Source organism: Notolepis coatsorum (assembly GCF_963971535.1).
Source record: "Notolepis coatsorum genome assembly, chromosome: 6".
In the NCBI taxonomy this organism is placed as follows: Eukaryota; Metazoa; Chordata; class Actinopteri; order Aulopiformes; family Paralepididae; genus Notolepis; species Notolepis coatsorum.
Window position 1 is genome coordinate 114,393,950 of NC_140170.1, and position 17,462 is coordinate 114,411,411.

General features: G+C 41.3%; 1 protein-coding gene across 1 annotated transcript in view; it reads left to right on the forward strand.

Annotated features, from left to right (window-relative positions):
* soat2 (sterol O-acyltransferase 2) overlaps window positions 1–14,877 on the forward strand; it is a gene marked incomplete at both ends in the record, with an annotated part of 43,067 nt that extends 28,190 nt beyond the window's left edge. The window contains 6 exons of the mRNA XM_084315724.1: window positions 1,764–1,893; window positions 3,164–3,261; window positions 5,095–5,193; window positions 7,917–8,052; window positions 13,534–13,679; window positions 14,764–14,877. Coding sequence (XP_084171850.1) covers window positions 1,764–1,893; window positions 3,164–3,261; window positions 5,095–5,193; window positions 7,917–8,052; window positions 13,534–13,679; window positions 14,764–14,877 — 723 coding nt within the window. The remainder of the gene's footprint in view (window positions 1–1,763; window positions 1,894–3,163; window positions 3,262–5,094; window positions 5,194–7,916; window positions 8,053–13,533; window positions 13,680–14,763) is intronic.
* Between the last annotated feature and the right edge of the window lie 2,585 nt (window positions 14,878–17,462).

Consider the following 17,462-nt stretch of genomic DNA (forward strand, 5'->3'; position numbering starts at 1 on the left):
TGTACTGCTATAGCCTGCAGTAACCTCCCATGACATGGCTCTGAAAGTCATATGTTTAGAATTGTACAGTTTTTGCATTCGGTCATGCAACACTCTGAAAAAGGTCCACAGTCAGAGAAGCTTTTACTGTAAAAGTGGCATGCAATCTACCAAATCTTAATTCAACATTTATTTATTAAGCCATGTCCCTGGAGTTCACCAGGCTGTAAATGTTCTACAGAAGTGGTTCTCAACATGAGGTATACCGTTTTTATTAGATAATGACATTATAGAGATTGATTGATTGAAGTTTATTTCTAATATGCAACATAACAAACAAACATCAAGTACAGATATAGCCTTAAGCCGTCTAAATAATATATTTTTTTAATTTATTTTTATCATTTACATATTTGAAAAGGAGTGGGAAGAAGCATACACTTATTTAATCCCACCCCTATTTACTCATCAGAACATACTATATTATATTTACTAATTCATACATTACTAGACTTATATTGAAAAAGAAATTAGTTAGTTAACAATAAATCTTTTAATAATACCTTATTAATATTTGCCAAAACTGTATGTTACCCTGTATAGTTCCTCTAGCCATTTTTTATACATACAACTATATACCTACATATGCACATACATACTGCCAGTTATCAAACCCCTTCTTCATCTCTGTACCTCTGGAAAACCATTTGACTGTATTTTATTTTAAACTGTTTTATGTTTTGACATTGCTTTAATTCCACAATCAGACTGTTCCATAATTTTACTCCGCAAATTGAAATACAAAGACTCTTCATGGTCGTTTGAAAACTGTATCTTTTGAAATGAAATGTTCCCCTTAAATTGTAACCCCCATCTTGCACGTTGAACAATCTTTGAATATTGAAGATGAAAGCGCGGCCGGGTAGCACAGCGGACTAAGCGTCTTTCTACCACCGCAGATACACTGGTATCGAATCCGGCTGTCAGCGGTGCCTCCGGCTTGGCCGGTCGTCATACTGACACAATTGGCAGTGTCAGCGGGAGGGAAGCCGGTGGGTGGTAATCTGGTCATTGTAAACAGCGACTCCTACAGGTCGGTCAGGGCGCCTGCACAGCGAGGGAGGGAAATGGTGAAGGTAGTGTGACCTCCCATGCGTTACACTTCACCAATGAGAGTCCTCGCTGCCAGGTGAAAAGAGGCTGCTGGCTGTCTCCTATGTATCGGAGGAAGCATGTGATAGACTTCAGGGCTCCCTAGACGACCAGTGGGGGGCACATGCGCGCAACGACCAGGAAGGGGAGGGGGGAATTGGCATAACGACTAAATTGGGATGGGAGGAAAATACAGAAAAATAGGAGGAAAAAAGTGGATAAAAAAAAGTAATATTGAAGATGAAGATGAGATGAAGGAACACTCAAACATCTGTATGTCCAGCGGCCCCAGAGAGGTCCAGGTGCATGCTAGCCTAGCTTAGTTTAGACTTCCAACAACTTCTAACTCCAAAACTAATGCATAGAGATGAAATTGATATCAATCTTCTCATCGGACCCTGGGGAATATGGCCTAAACAAATCTGAAGGATTAATCATTTTCTATTATGCCACTTCTTGTCAACATTAAAGGCCCAATCTGTGATTGTGGATGGAAAATCCTTTCACAGCTGCAAAATACAGCAAATACAATGAAACACTACTTATTTTTGTGATGCGGCTACCCATTTGTTTACATTTGGATCACTGATTGGGCCTTTCATTTTCCTCTGCATGCTCCTCACTCTGTGCAGATCTTGGCCTGCCTGTTCTATGGCCACTTCATCCTGGAGCGTCTCTGTGTGCCTCTCTTCAGGAGTGACATGAGCCTGCCTCTCAGTAAAAAGACACTAGTCCTATCTATGTTCAATGCAGTATTACCAGGTACTGTACCTACTGCACACACACACACACACACACACACACACACACACACACACACACACACACACACGCACACACGCACGCACGCACACACACACACACACACACGCACACACACACACACACACACACACACACACACACACACACACACACACATGAATTGCTCACATACTGTGTTATCTGCTGTATTTTCCATTATCACTGAAGGATTGCTCAGACTCTGCGGCAGTGTAGCACGACAATAAAAAGTGGGACCTTTATGATAGCTATGCCTGTTGTCATATAACTATTAACTAGCAGACTTTGGAAGATCATTTTCATGTATGAGTCAGTGGAGAATAATATTCCCTCAGGTGTCTTACTATGACATGAGATAATGAGACGAGGGTTGTTGGAATAGTGTGCTACACTGGTGAACTCATCAGTGTTGTTAGTCATGATGATTAGCTGCTGGAGATTAGTCTCATGTTACCATATTTTGAAGAGAGCCTAGGAGGAGGTGAATGTCCCTCATGACCTATACAGTATTGTCTCTCTCTCTCTCTCCATATGTCTGTCCATATCTCTATTGCTCTCTCTTGCTATCTCTCTCTTTCTGACTATCTCTCTATCTGTCTCTCTCTCTATCTGTCTGTGTGTCTCTCTCTATCTATCTGTATATATCTCTATCTGTCTGTCTATCTTTCTCTATCTGTCTCTCTCTCTATATCCGTCTGTGTGTGTCTCTCCATACTGTATATATGTCACCCTCTCTCTCTTTCTATCTATATATCTGTCACCCTCTCTATCTATCTATCTATCTATCTATCTATCTATCTATCTATCTATCTATCTATCTATCTATCTATCTATCTATCTATCTATCTATCTATCTATCTATCTATCTATCTATCTATCTATCTATCTATCTATCTATCTATCTATCTATCTATCTATCTATCTATCTATCTATCTATCTATCTATCTATCTATCTATCTATCTATCTATCTCTCTCTCTCTCTCTCTCTCTCTCTCTCTCTCTCTCTCTCTCTCTCTCTCTCTCTCTCTCTCTCTCTCTCTCTCTCTCTCTCTCTCTCTCTCTCTCTCTCTCTCTCTCTCTCTCTCTCTCTCTCTCTCTCTCTATATATATATATATATATATATATATATATATATATATATATATATATATATATATATATATATATATATATATATATATATATATATATATATATATATATATATATATATATACATTTATATATACATATTTCTTTCCCTCAGGTACATTGATATTCCTGCTATGTTTCTTTGCATTCCTCCACTGCTGGCTGAATCTCTTTGGAGAGTTGATGCGCTTCGCTGACAGGATGTTCTATAAGGTTTGTGAAATGGTTAATACCATATTGTCTCTTCTAGAAGTTCCTGGTGAGTGGGGGGTTGCATTCCAATCCCAGACCAAGAGCAAGAACTGAAAACAAAGTATCTGGCTGTGAACTTCAGTTACTGATGCACCCTGTCACAAATCCAAAAAAAAGGGAAACAAGTACTTTAGAATTAAGAATAGTTGTCCATTGGCCTGCGGTGAAAATAGATGATCACCGAGATGATTTTGGGAAACCTACCAACATTGGACTTTTGTTTTCAAAGTCACTCTCATCATTCAATAGTGCTATTGTATATTACTGTATTGCTGTATTACAGTAGTATTTGTACAGTATTTGAATGACCGTTCAGAGTACGTGCCCGTTCAGAGCGGGACGATTGCTTGTCCCTCGGAAGTGCTGCTTGCAGTATTCTCAAGAACCACTCATTCAATCGACTTCATACTCGACATACACTGCACTCCATTGGGTCCTCAGGAATACACCCAAGTGTGAAGTCAATCAGGTGAATGGTTATGGAGATATGCAAGGGCAGACATATACAGTACAGACAGAGATTCCTCTATAGTAGGATACAGTAAATGTTGGCAGTTACCATCTTTGCACTTAGCAGCATATTCCCCAGTGGCTAAAACCTTGACCTGGATCTGTGCCGTCGATCTCTGACAAATTTGAGACTAAATGTAATAAATGCGAAATGGACTGCATTTATATAGTGATTTTATCCAAAGTGCTTTATAACGTATGCCTCACCTTCACTCATGCCCTCAAACATTCACACACCGACGGCAAGATGCCAATCTGCTCATCAGGGTTAAGTATCTTACTCAAGGACACTTTGACACGCTGGCGGGATGCAGTCCATTTACCATTTAATTAAATAGTGCAGCAGTTTGACTGCCTGTCAATCTGTCCATCAATTCTGAGCCAATAAATGTGGACAGACATACACACACAATACTCCCATGCGCTTCACACGTGGGTGTATAATAGATCTTCTGAATCAATAGATCTTAAAGAACTTCTACTCATGCACAATAGAAAGCATCGATGACTGGTAACATCACCTCCTGGTTTGGGAATAGCACTGCACACGACCGCAGCAGACTGCAGAGAGTGGCTTGATCAGCCAATTGCACCATCAGAGGTGGGCTTACCACTCTCCAGGATATTTTCACCAGGCGTAACAGAGCTAAGGCTAAGAGAATAGCCAAAGACTATCTAGCCACCCAAACAACTGCCTCTTTGCACTGCTGCGGTCAGGCTACCGGTGTCTCATGGTCAGCACAGAGAGACTCAGAAGGAGCTTCTTTCCCCAGGTCATCAGGCAGCTCAATGTGGACTCTATAACTCATCCATTCTACATTAATTTCACAAAATGTATTCACAAAAAAACACTTTAAACATTCACCTTTAACAATCACTTTAAACATACACCATATTTTATCTATTTATTCGTACAAATGTGCACTACCTCTTCTACCTAATTTTTGCATTTCGTTTTTTTTTTTTTTTTTTTGTACATTTTAGCTATTGTATATTTTGTATAATGTTTGGTCTTTATTGTTTTACTTTTTTACTGTATGAAACACAATCTCAGGAGCGTCATACAGAACCAAACATTTAACTATAATGTACATGTACCTTATATGTGACAAATAAAACAAAACTTGAAACTTGAACTAATAAAATCATATTATTATAAATGTATTATTCCACTTCAGCTGGTCCCTGAGATGAAACATGTGTACAGGAGTGTTGATAGAGATAATATTTTTGGAATAATTGAACATCTCACAAATGTCACCCTCATGTCTATTGATTTTCCAGGACTGGTGGAACGCCACATCCTTTCCCAGCTATTACCGTACCTGGAACGTAGTGGTTCATGACTGGCTCTATTACTATGGATACAGAGACTTCCTCTGGGTAAGCACAGTGCATTAACAGATAAAGATTCTAGTCCTCGTAAAAATAATCACCATATTTACCCCACACGTAGTTCCTGTTTGCTTAGACCACCCCTTTTCCGCACTTCCCAATCTCAGTTTTGTTTACTCTACTGAGGGTCAAAGTTGTGGAACTCTTTGCCTCCACATATTTTGGAATTTTCTTTTCTGAAGTTTAAAAGAGCACTGAATCTCATCTCCTAGATCACCAATATTTCCCATATGGGCTCCCTTTACAAACTGTGGTCTGATGGCTTGTTGTATTTTGTGATTGTATTTTCGTTTTATTATATATTCTTCCTGTCATTATTTGTTTTCTCTATACCCGAAATCGTATGGCATGGGTGCCTGCTTCGGTGTCTATATGTAGACCTGCTTGTGTGTATTGTGAATTAATGTTCCTTGTGTGTGTTTGTTTGGGGGGGGGGTATATTGTATGTTGATATAATATCAGTGTAATTTTGCTTCCTGATGAATGCCACATGCAAGCCCCTAGAGGGTTTTTATGCAATTCTCCTACACATCCCTTTGTGGATTGTATTGTATTATATGTAATTGGTATTATATGTGTAAATAAACAAACAACAAAAACAAACAGATAAAGATTCTAGTCCTCGTAAAAAAAAACTAAAAAACAAGATACTGACAATCTAAAAACAAGTTTAAAAACATTGAAATTGACATTTAAAAAAGAATCCAGCTGAACCATCTGAGTGATCAGCTAACACAGGCATTCAGAGACATTAAATCCCTTTTTATTCAATTCCTTAGGAATAAGAAAAATCCCAGAATCACATTCAAGAGATTAATCACACCCAGGTCCGGGGGGAGTCTAGGAGTCCCAGATGTATTCCAGTTATTATCTTTCATACAATGACTTGAGCCTCTATAGACCCGACTCTGGAGGTTTTCATGCTCTATTGCGAAACAGCTGCACAGAGGATTTAATATAAAGGGGCTTCTCTTCCATCTTGTCCCATCTGGTGTAACCCCATCCTTTCAGTGGGAGGAAGCACTTTAAGTAATACAATTCGGCAGAGGCATGGCGATAAAATCATAACCAGTCCAACAATTTATGAATTAATTTAGCCTTTTGGACTCATTTTAACATTATGGACAATTATCGTCTGTTATAAATAAAATATGTTATGAAGGGGCTGTGCCTTCCTCATGCTCGGAGTGGGGTCAGCTCCTAAGAGGTTTGGTCTCAAATATTTATAGTTTAATGTTTAGAGCTGCCCCATGTTCCTGTCCAGCTGGCTTGGGAGCATGACCTTAACATATATTTGACTGCTTCTCAGTGGAGTATAATTTGGAGGTTGGCTTTTGAGATGTAGGATTATACAATAAAGATTAGAGTAGACTAGAGCGTATATCACACCTATTAGGTTATCCAAGATGGACAATAAACACCAAGATTTATGCTGGTACAAATGTGGCAATCGGGGCTCATTACTTCAACTGCTTTGAGAGTGTCCGGCTGTTAAAACATTCTGGTAAGAAGTAATATCCCTAATGTCAGAGTTTTTTGGTGTCAACTTTCCTGTATGTTCCATAGCATTGGGTCTGTTGGGTCAAAAACCAGACAATATTGTAGGAGTCACTGTTAACCGGCTCTGGACCAAAAGACTAATTATTTTAAACTGGAAGGAGCGTAAACCAGGCTGCTTCTCATACAGTTTGTAGCTGGAGCAATACATGGATTTTCTGAACATAGAATGGGCAGCCTGCCTATTAAAATATGTTGCTAAGGGCCAGGATGTCCACTGGGACACTGTCTACAAGCTCCTTGAGAGGCCATGATGTACTGTTAATAACAAGATGTAAGCGGTATCGACTATTTGCCTGTGATGAGGTTGTCGTTTGCTGTTTTTGCGTGTTTTGAGTGTCACCCTTGCACCCCCCCCCCCCTTTCTTTTTTGTTTTCTTGTTTGACATTGTTTTTTGTGTTGTTGTTGTTGTTGTTGTGTGTGTGTGTGTGTGTGTGTGTGTGTGTGTGTGTGTGTGTGTGTGTGTGTGTGTGTGTGTGTGTGTGTTTGTTGTAGAGAATTGGGCATTTGAGTTCAGCTCACGATTTTATAATACGATTCCTATTCCTATCAATTCAAATTCAAATGCTGTTGCCAAGCAGATAAATCCCTGTGCACCTGAAGAATTAATTATTTATGCAATCTTTATAGTATGTCATCTGTCCAAGGTGAATGCGCCATTTCAATTTCAAACGCTGAGGTCACAGGAGTTTTCTGACCTCAATCTGGGGTCTGCTGACATAATGAGGTTGATGAGCTCTGAGATAACCCTAACTATAGTCCGGTGCTCAGGTGTGGTCCCCACTGGTATGCCACCACGGGTCCTTCCACCATGCATTTTACTCATAGCGTCAACTCGCTGAATAGCACTCACTGTTCAAGGCTGGTCCATATTTGGCTTTGTCTCTCTAAAAATGCAAAGGCAAGACAGCCAGGCACCATAACAATAATCAACACACAATAGTGTGCTTTCATGCAAATACATGATACATTTTTAACATGCAGTAGTTGAAACATATCCACCACACTAGAACACACTGACCTTTGAACCTAGTAGTGAACTCCCTTCTCCCCCTGTGACATATATTATTCTATCTCTCTCTCTCTCTCTCTCTCTCTCTCTCTCTCTCTCTCTCTCTCTCTCTCTCTCTCTCTCTCTCTCTGATCCCTGCAGCTGTCCAAGCAGAAGTTCCGGACAGTTGGCATGCTCTCTGTGTTCATGGTGTCCGCCTTGGTCCATGAGTACGCCTTCACCATGGGGTTCGGCTTCTTCTATCCAGTCTTGTTCTGCCTCTTCTCTGTCTTTGGAGGTGAGGGATCTCATAGTTCCATGGTGTCTCAGGATGTCACAGTTAACCATCTGTAGTGTAGTAGTGAAAGGGTTCATAATCTGTGGAACATGTTTGTTAAATGGGAATGCTACCCATTTTAATTGTGCACATGTTTTTCCTGTAACCCCAGTAGGACAGTTCAGTCAGTATTTGTGAACATACACCCTCCAATCAGTGATGTCACTGGGATGTAAAATCTGGGGCTGCTCCATAGACAATGAATGAGACTGTGAATTTCTATCAAATGTTTGTTCTGGCTCAGGCCTTCCAGCGATGCTGGAATATAAACCTCATGGAAATGTGGACTACTCTACTGTCCCATTCAGCAAACCATCCACTGACTAGCTGTTGTATAGATTGTTGTTGGTGAGGGTTGTTTTGTTTATCTGTAGCTTGTTGTTAAGCTAAAACGAATGATCGCTCTGGGCTGCTGTCGAGCTCTCGAGATAGGAACCTGTTATTCCTCACTGTAACAGTCAGTGGTTGTTTTGAGGGTATTTACAGGAAGTACAATACTCTCCTGTTTTCTTTCCCCCTCTGGTGTCTCAGTCTGTAGTCATCTGATTCTGACACATACAATCTTTACTTTTCCCTCTCCTCTCTCTCTCTCTCTCTCTCTCTCTCTCTCTCTCTCTCTCTCTCTCTCTCTCTCTCTCTCTCTCTCTCTCTCTCTCTCTCTCTCTCTCTCTCTCTCTCTCTCTCTCTCTCTCTTATTTCTTTTGCTATCGATCTGTCCAGATAGTTTTGTTGTGATTTTGTCTAGTTTAGGAGATATCTGCTGTAGAGATATTGGCTGTAGAGGTATCTGCCATAGAGATATATGCCGCCACTTCAATACAATGGAGCTGAATGGCACTCAGTGTGTGCAGCAAAAATATACATTTGAAACAATTCGGGAATCATTACCCGGTTACTCAAGATAATAATAATAATAATAATAATAATAATAATAATAATAATAATAATAATAATAATAATAATAATAATAATAATAATAATAATAATAATAAACTTTATTTGTATAGCACCTTTCATACAGAAACTGCAGCTCAAAGTGCTTCACAACAGAAAAGAGACAGGCATAAAATTAGCACATAAAGTGCAGATATAAAATCACAGTTTTTCACATTATGGTTTTTTAACATCCCAACAGGCCACCTTGTTTATGGTTTGATTCAGTTTTAAATAGACAATAATAAAAAGAGTAAGATAAAATAGACAGAGTAAAATAGTGCAATAGTGCAGTGCAATAAAATAGTAGAATAGAATAGATCAAATATTATTTTTACAAGGGCGGCTGGGTGGCGTAGCGGAGATTGCGCTCGTCACCAATGCAAGAGACTCCGGTCTCGACTCCCTGAGTCAGCGTTGCTTGCGGCTTGGGCCAGTCGTCATACTATCTCAATTGGCAGAGGTAGCGGGTGGAAAGTCGATGGGTGGGGATTGGACGTGTGGACAGCGACTCCTACAGGTCGGTTGGGTGACGCCTGTACAGCAGAGACAGGAAGTATCAGGGGCATCGTGAGCCTCCCACTCGTTACTCCTCGCCACTGAGAGTCCGCGCTGTCTGGTGAAAAGATGCGACAGGCTGCCTCCTCGTGTACCGGAGGGGACACGTGATGCAAGGCTTCTATATCCTCACTACAGCCGACCAGTGGGAGGCATAGTCTAGCAACGTTCAAGACAGGGGAGGGGAGAATTGAAGGGGAGAATTGGTGATACGAAATTGGGATGGGAGAAAAATAGAAAAATAAGGAGAAAAAGTGGATAAAAAAAAATATATTATTTTTACAGTGCAATAAAACAGTTCTGGATTACTGTTCAACAGTTCAAAGTTGTCTTTACCTTCTCTGTTTGGTATCCACAGTTTAAAACTTGATGGTCTTCCCTCCTGTTTTATACCCACTTTGACCCAATGAACCTCCCACTCAGGGCAGACCTCCCTCTCAGGGCACAGTTCCCTCTCTCAGGGTGCAGTTCTAGGCCTGGGTGCCTGAATGCCTTCTACAACAGAACTGCGTTTCCGCGTCTCTGATTGGCCAGGTCATTTCTGGTCATGTGACATGTACGCCCAATCGTGGGACCGCAAGTTTCTACACTGGTTAAGCTTAGGCGCTCGTTCGAAGTTGGTTAAGGTTAGAGTTTGTCTTAGAGCATGGCGATAGAACGCCTGCCCTGATTCCGACGGTTAAGCTTAGGCACTCTTTCGAAGTTGGTTAAGGTGAGAGTTTGTCTTAGAGCATGGCGATAGAACGCCAGGTAGTTTGCAGGCTGTTAGACCCGGAAATAGGCGCAGAACTTGCTGTCCCACGATTGGCGCACATGTCACATGACCTGGCCAATCAGAGCGCAAAACTCGAACGCGGAAACGCAGTTCCGTCGTAGAAGGCATACATGCGGCCTGGGTCCTACACAGTGGCGGCCGGTATGAACTACACTTGGGTGGTCGCAATCATCTGACCAAGCTGGCCAAGCGTATTCTGACTCATAACGTTACCAACATTAAGTCGAGTTAATTGATTCATACTACATTAGTACACGTATGATCATCAAATCAATAATGAACACATATATATAGGTCTATTTTAAACAAGTTAACATTCATTCATTCAGCCATTATGCAATACCCGGCCACAGCGAAATTAACACGCTGTGTTGAGAGAGCGAGAGAGAGAGAGAGAGAGAGAGAGAGAGAGAGAGAGAGAGAGAGAGAGAGAGAGAGAGCGAGAGAGAGACAGAGAGACAGACCGCATTAACTCATTAACTCACTGTAGTTAGTTGAAACGTGGTCCGGAGGGCTTGATAAAGTGTATAATGTCCACTGTCCCAAAGTCCCAGTCTCCCAGACTGTTGTTGTCGATGTATATCCCCACTGTCCAGAGTGACTGCATCACAACACAACACAGCATCGAGTAACTAACTTACTAACTTCCTAACCAGAAACAGGCGTTGGCCAATCAGAGAGAGCGTCTCCGCGAAATGCGGCTACGGAAAAAACTGACGTCGGCCAATCAGAGAGCGTCTCCGAGAAATGCGGCTACGGAAATTATAGACGCTGCTGCTTAGACCGCTTCAAATCGCGCCCGGCTTCCATCATAATACATCATATTTCAACGCACAGCGCGTTACGCACTGATTGGCTGCGATGGATACAGCGATGAAACAGTGCACGGCGTGCACGCGCACTCAGAGGGCTATTGCGTCTAGCCCGAGAGAAATGCGGCGAGGAGAATGCGGCTACGGTAACGGAACGTATTCTCTATCAGACAGTGAGTCACTTCCTGTTCAGGAAAACGATTATTTATATTTGATATATTAACGTTATATTGTGCATTGGAAACACAAACATACTTAAAATGAGTAAATATTATTCATTTTAAACATGTTTATATTATTTATAGGGCTATAAAACAAAAAACAAAACAAAAAATATTTCTTGTTCTGCTCTCTTTTAACCAGGGTTAACCAGGGGGGGGGGGGGCGGCGCCCGAGCGCCCCTAGTGGCCAGCCGCCACTGGTCCTACACAGTTTTAAAGTCTGACAGTCTCTTGTTTGATACCCACACAGTTTAATACCTGACAGTTTTGAACCTGTAATAAAAAGTTATAGACAGAGTAAAATATTAGTAGAATAGAATAGATAGTAAAATTGTGCAATAGAATGGACAGAGTAAAATAGTGCTACAGTACAATCAACAGCGGAGTGTATTAGAAGGCTATGGTGAAGAGGTACGTTTTTAGCTTATTTTAGAAAATATTAAGAGATCTAGCTTCCCTAATGTCCATAGGTAGTGTGTTCCATAACTTTGGTGCATAGTTTGCAAAGGCTGCATCGCCGATTTTCCTTAGACTGTGGCTTGGAACCTTCAATAGACCAGAGTAGATGATCGCAATGTTCTAGGAGGCACATAGTTGACTAGAGAATTTGCAATGTAGCTTAATCCTGTTCCATTTAGTGCTTTGTATATAATCAATTCTAAATGTTACCGGAAGCCAGTGTAGGTTAGCTAATACTGGACTGATGTGGTCTCTCCTCTTGGTTCTAGTTAGTAGCCTAGCTGCCGCATTTTGAATGAGTATTTTTTTGGGAGGCCGGTGAGGAGTGCATTACAGTAGTCAAGTCGGCTTGATAATCCACAGACTTTGTTGTGAGCAGTTTCATGTAGGAACTATTTTCTACCGAACTACACCCCCCATGATAATGAATGGCAGATATCTCCAAAACTAGGCAAATCAAATCACACCAAAACGTTCTGGATGGATAGATAGCGCTCCAGTAAGGAGGAAAATGTTTTTGGGTGAACTGCCCCATTAAGTAAAGTGTTACTGAATAATTCATTATAATTATTGGTATTATCTATGTCTCATTGTCTGTTTTAAGACCAGAAACTACAATATAAATAAGATGTTTTCAAGTTTGAAAATGTGTCCACTAAACTATATTAAACAAACCCTAAACTTAAGTAAGCTTAAGGATAAGTCAATATAGTCTATGAAAAGACCAAAACAATGGATTTCTTCTTGTTATGGTTTGACCGTGAGACTCTAGCGCAGAGAGAGAGAGCAGACAACTGGACAGGTTCCAGGGGCGTTTAATTTTTTTTTTTAATTAAAAATTAAAAGGGAGAGTAGTTGGACAAGCGTGAGGTCCAAAGACGAGGCCGGGTTCTCAGACGGTGCGTGGGATGATCCGGGAGAATCGTAGTCGGACAGGCGGAGGTTCGTAGACAAGGCGGGCAACACAGACAGTTCACGGGGAGATCCAGGAGCAGGGTAGTCAGACGAGCGAGGGTCATACATGGGATACAAGATGCACGGTGGGAGGGGAGCCACGTAGTGGACTAGAGACAAGGGAGGACAGCCAGGTTAGACACGGCAGGACAGATACAGGAATAAACAGGCTACAACATGCCTCTGGGACTGCCTCTACACCAGGTTCCAATCACTTCCCACATACCCACACCCACACAGAGACAACGGCACTAGGACACAGGGGACATGACACTTCTACTCTCAATACTCTTCCTACTGTCCCCTCAACCAGGAAGACATAGCATACCATTGTATGCTAAAATCATTACAAACACATTATTTCCAGTTCTAAATACTGTAATGTATTATCCTGAAAAACATGGGCATTGCAGTTATTACTAAATGTACTTCAAAAAGCATCAAGTTATATTGATCTATTGATCTATTGCAGTACAATTGCAGTACAATATAAGAACAACATAGTCCCCAAGCAACCAAACAAACTGCGGCTCTGACTTATTTGAACCCTTCTTTTGTGAAGCAATTGAGTTCTGGTGTTGGCTCGAAGGACCATACTTTTAATAAAAGAGTGCATTGTAGGTTTTGGTCTTTTCATAGGCAAATAAAAATAGAATACAAAAATAAATTACACTGGCCTTATCCTTAACTCACAACAACTCTCTCTGCCATACTTGTCTCCCCATCTCAGTGGGGTTCAACTTTGCCTTGAACGACAAGCGCCAGAGTGCTCTCTGCAACATCGTCATTTGGACCAGTCTGATCCTTGGCCAGGGCGTCCAGGTGTGCCTGTACTGCCTGGAGTGGTACGCCCAGATACACTGTCCTCGGACAGGGGTAAGTACCTCCCACTGGTGTGTGTTTGTGTGTGTGCTCTGCCGAGGGGAACTAGGTAGGCTATATTTAGACCACAGCATCCTATATACTATAATATATTTTGTGTATTAAAGGAAGCCAACACTTCCAATTGTTTTTTGGTTTTCAAATATGAAGGTTTTCTTTGGTCATTATTATGAATAGGCTCGATATGACGTTTAATAAAGACTTTCAACCTTTCCTGAACTGGTGGGATTAACACTGAACCGAGCCCAACCCTGCAGTATAAACCCTTGATTACACCACAGGACGCTTCCCTACCCACTCACTGCGTGCGCCGTGTCCCCACGTCATTCAGACACTCGTGACGTCATTAATCTGACTGTCTAGCAAATACCAGTGGTCTTTCATTATTCCACCTTCCGCTATGTTTGGCCTCAGTCATACACAGTCAACACCAATAAGCCTTGTACACATGCACACCGAACACATCCAGATGTCTGCACGCAGACAGACAAACAGACACACACACACCAGTCACAGGTTGAATGCTGTCAGTGTGTGAAGATCTGGCCAGGATTAGGCTACATCCTGGTGATGTCGACTCCCCCACACACACGTCCCCCTCCCCCAAGCATCTGATAAAGCCCCAGATGTAGAGACCTTGGATGACATGACAGATGGAGCCGGGTTGTACTGTAGTACTTACTCCACTTCATCCAGCTGAACCTCGACCTGGCTAAGGCGTCCCCCAAAGCCACTGGTGTCACTGACACGGGAGCTTTAACACACACACACACACACACACACACACACACACACACACACACACACACACACACACACACACACACACACACACACACACACACACACACACACACACACACACACACACACACACACACACACACACACACACACACACACACACACACACACACACACACACACACACACACACACACACACACACACACACACACTGACACAGTTAAGATTGTGAAGATAAAAAAAAGTATGAAATAAGTTGGATGAAATGGTGCCAACAGCATGGGGAGAAGTGCACTCATATTTAGAGGTGTTGTGTGATGTCTCCTGACAGAATGACTTCTGGGAGCTGGTGACGCCACGATCCTGGAACTGCACTTCTCCCTCCCTGGATCAGGGACTGAAGGGGATGGAGGACGTGTGGAGGGAGGGAGCTACGAGGTCGTGACGGACTGAACCTCAGATGGTGTCTTTTACTTTACACTCAAGATTCAAGCCCAGTGCTTTGGAGCAAGAATGATAAATGGACAGAAAGAAGGAAGGAATGACTGAAAGTCACTGTATATCTTTAGCACTATACATAGTGACGTTGTATAGACATTGTTCTCTGCGTTAAGAAGATCTCTTTGGGTCATGATGTCAGTTGTGGGCTATTCTTTTATGGGTCTTACTCCAATGCCAATTATCCATTGTATTATGTGGAATGCTTTGAGAATGGTCTCAGTGTTAGCATTGGATATATATACTGTATAATTCATGCTATGAAATAGCTTTGTAAATTTGCCTCTGTAATACTAGCTCATAAACATGCATACTACAGACAAACTTGTTGGCACAATAAAGAGCTGAATGTGCTGCTGGTTTATTTACAGGAGGTGTTAATCTTGAACATTGTCAAGAGCTCCTCTGCCCTCCTGTATCGCATTAACCGTTCTATTGTATGTACCCTGGCAGAAAGGTAATCCATATGCTGTTCAATGGATTTCCATTGAAGCACACTGAACATTGTCATTTGATGATTAGGCAGATGTGGGCATCATAATGAGCCCACAACATGTACAGTAAGAGCAAAACAGTATTTAATTACAGTGTATGCTTTGGGAATCCTAAACCATATCTCTGCATTGTCTGAACAAGGTTTCTTTCCTGTTTTAATAGATGGATTATTCCAAATAGAGGAGTACTCTTGTGTGTATTGGGTAGCTTATGTAACTCCACCCACACTTCTCTGGAATGCTGCAAGATTGGATGACTCTTCTCACCAATCATACCACCCCCAGGATTTTGTGACAAAATCTCAATTGGATTGAATGGGGCTGCGATTTATTTTTCTATTTTGTGTCCATCCAAGGTGTAAACCATAGCTGGGCCCATGTTTGGCTAGCTTTGCCATTTCAAATGCAATGTTATAAAGTTCTACGCTGGGCAAGGCTAGGCCTCCTTTACTTCTTGGGTCATAAAGCTGTTGCATACTGATTCTAGGTGTCTTCCCATTCCATAAATAGTCCTTAATTATCAGAGTTTCTGCTTGAAAATATCTATTGAGTGTTGAAATTGTCACTGATATCATCATTGATATTTAGTTAAACTGAGGGGAAACTACCATTTTAATGGTATACATTTTCCCCCAAAGAGTGAGATTGATTGATTTCCATGTTATTCTTTGTTTTCTGAAGCAGTGGAGACACATTCAATTGTATTATATTGTTCATATTGTCAGCAACACACAGTCTTATCCCAAGCTACTGTACTTCATCCCTGATGGTATCCTTTTGAATTGGAATGCAATGCTGCTGGATGACACACCTTGGATACCAGCAGCATCACACTTCATTAATTCATTAATCGTAAAGTACTTTCATGGGCAGATATCCGTGAGATCTTTTTCATTTGTTTCCGGAAAAATAGGAGCTGAGGACTAGAATTGGGTCTGAGGCTAGCCAAATACTGTAATCATCCACATACAAAATCTATTTATGTTCTCTGTCCCCTACATTCACGCTTTAATTCCCTCTTCTGCTCTATATACAGTATAAAGAGAACAATAAAGGCGAACGTGGATCTTGCTTCGATTTCAATTGGCTTGAAAGCTGAAAAAAGGGGGACATTTGTCCATTGGTGAGGACTGGATCTGTATAGATCACCTTAACCCAATTGACAAGTCCTGACGCAAAACCATGTGTGCACTATGCATCACAGAGCTGGAACTCTCCTCTCGTTTCCTCATGCTCACACAGCTTGAATGACAGCTCATTAGATCAACCTGGTTCACCCAATCATAAGCATGTTTATGGATGTGCAGATTTTGAGTGAAGGCAGATCATTGGATAAAAGATATATCACCCAAATAATTTGTTCGTTAAGTCTTTGTCATTCTCATTTCATTTAATTTGTTAATGAAATTGATAATACATTTAGTCCGATTTTGTTACCAAATGGTAATTTTTAGGTCTCGCATTGTATGGAAAAAAGGTCGTTTTGTGGATGAAATTAACACTGGTATGTCTGAGAGAGGCACGCAGTATCATCAAGGATACCTCTCACCCCAACCACAGACTGTTGGAGGCACTACAGGAATTCACTGTTGTGTCGTCTGCAGGCTTCTTCCCCTCAGCTGTCACTTTGAAGAACTCTGCACCAACCCCATCCCCTAATCAACCTACTCCAGATCTGTTGTCTATACTCAAATCTACTGCCTACATCTCTCTTACACTGTACTCATACATACTTTCATTATACCATGAAGATATGAATGAGTAGTAAGGTATGAATGAATAATAAGTTATGAATGAGTAGTGTTACAAAGGGTCAGATTAAACCGAATATATATATTTATTGCCTGAGATCCCATGTATAATATTTGTATATCGTTTGATATCCCTTGTGTATTCTTTGTACATATACACTGAATATCCCTTTAGTCTACAGGACAGACCATAATATTCGTTCTCCTATTGGAAGCGATCCCCTGGCGCCAATGACTTACCCCCTAGACCCGACTTGAAAGGTGCCAACGAACATGCCCCAACTAGC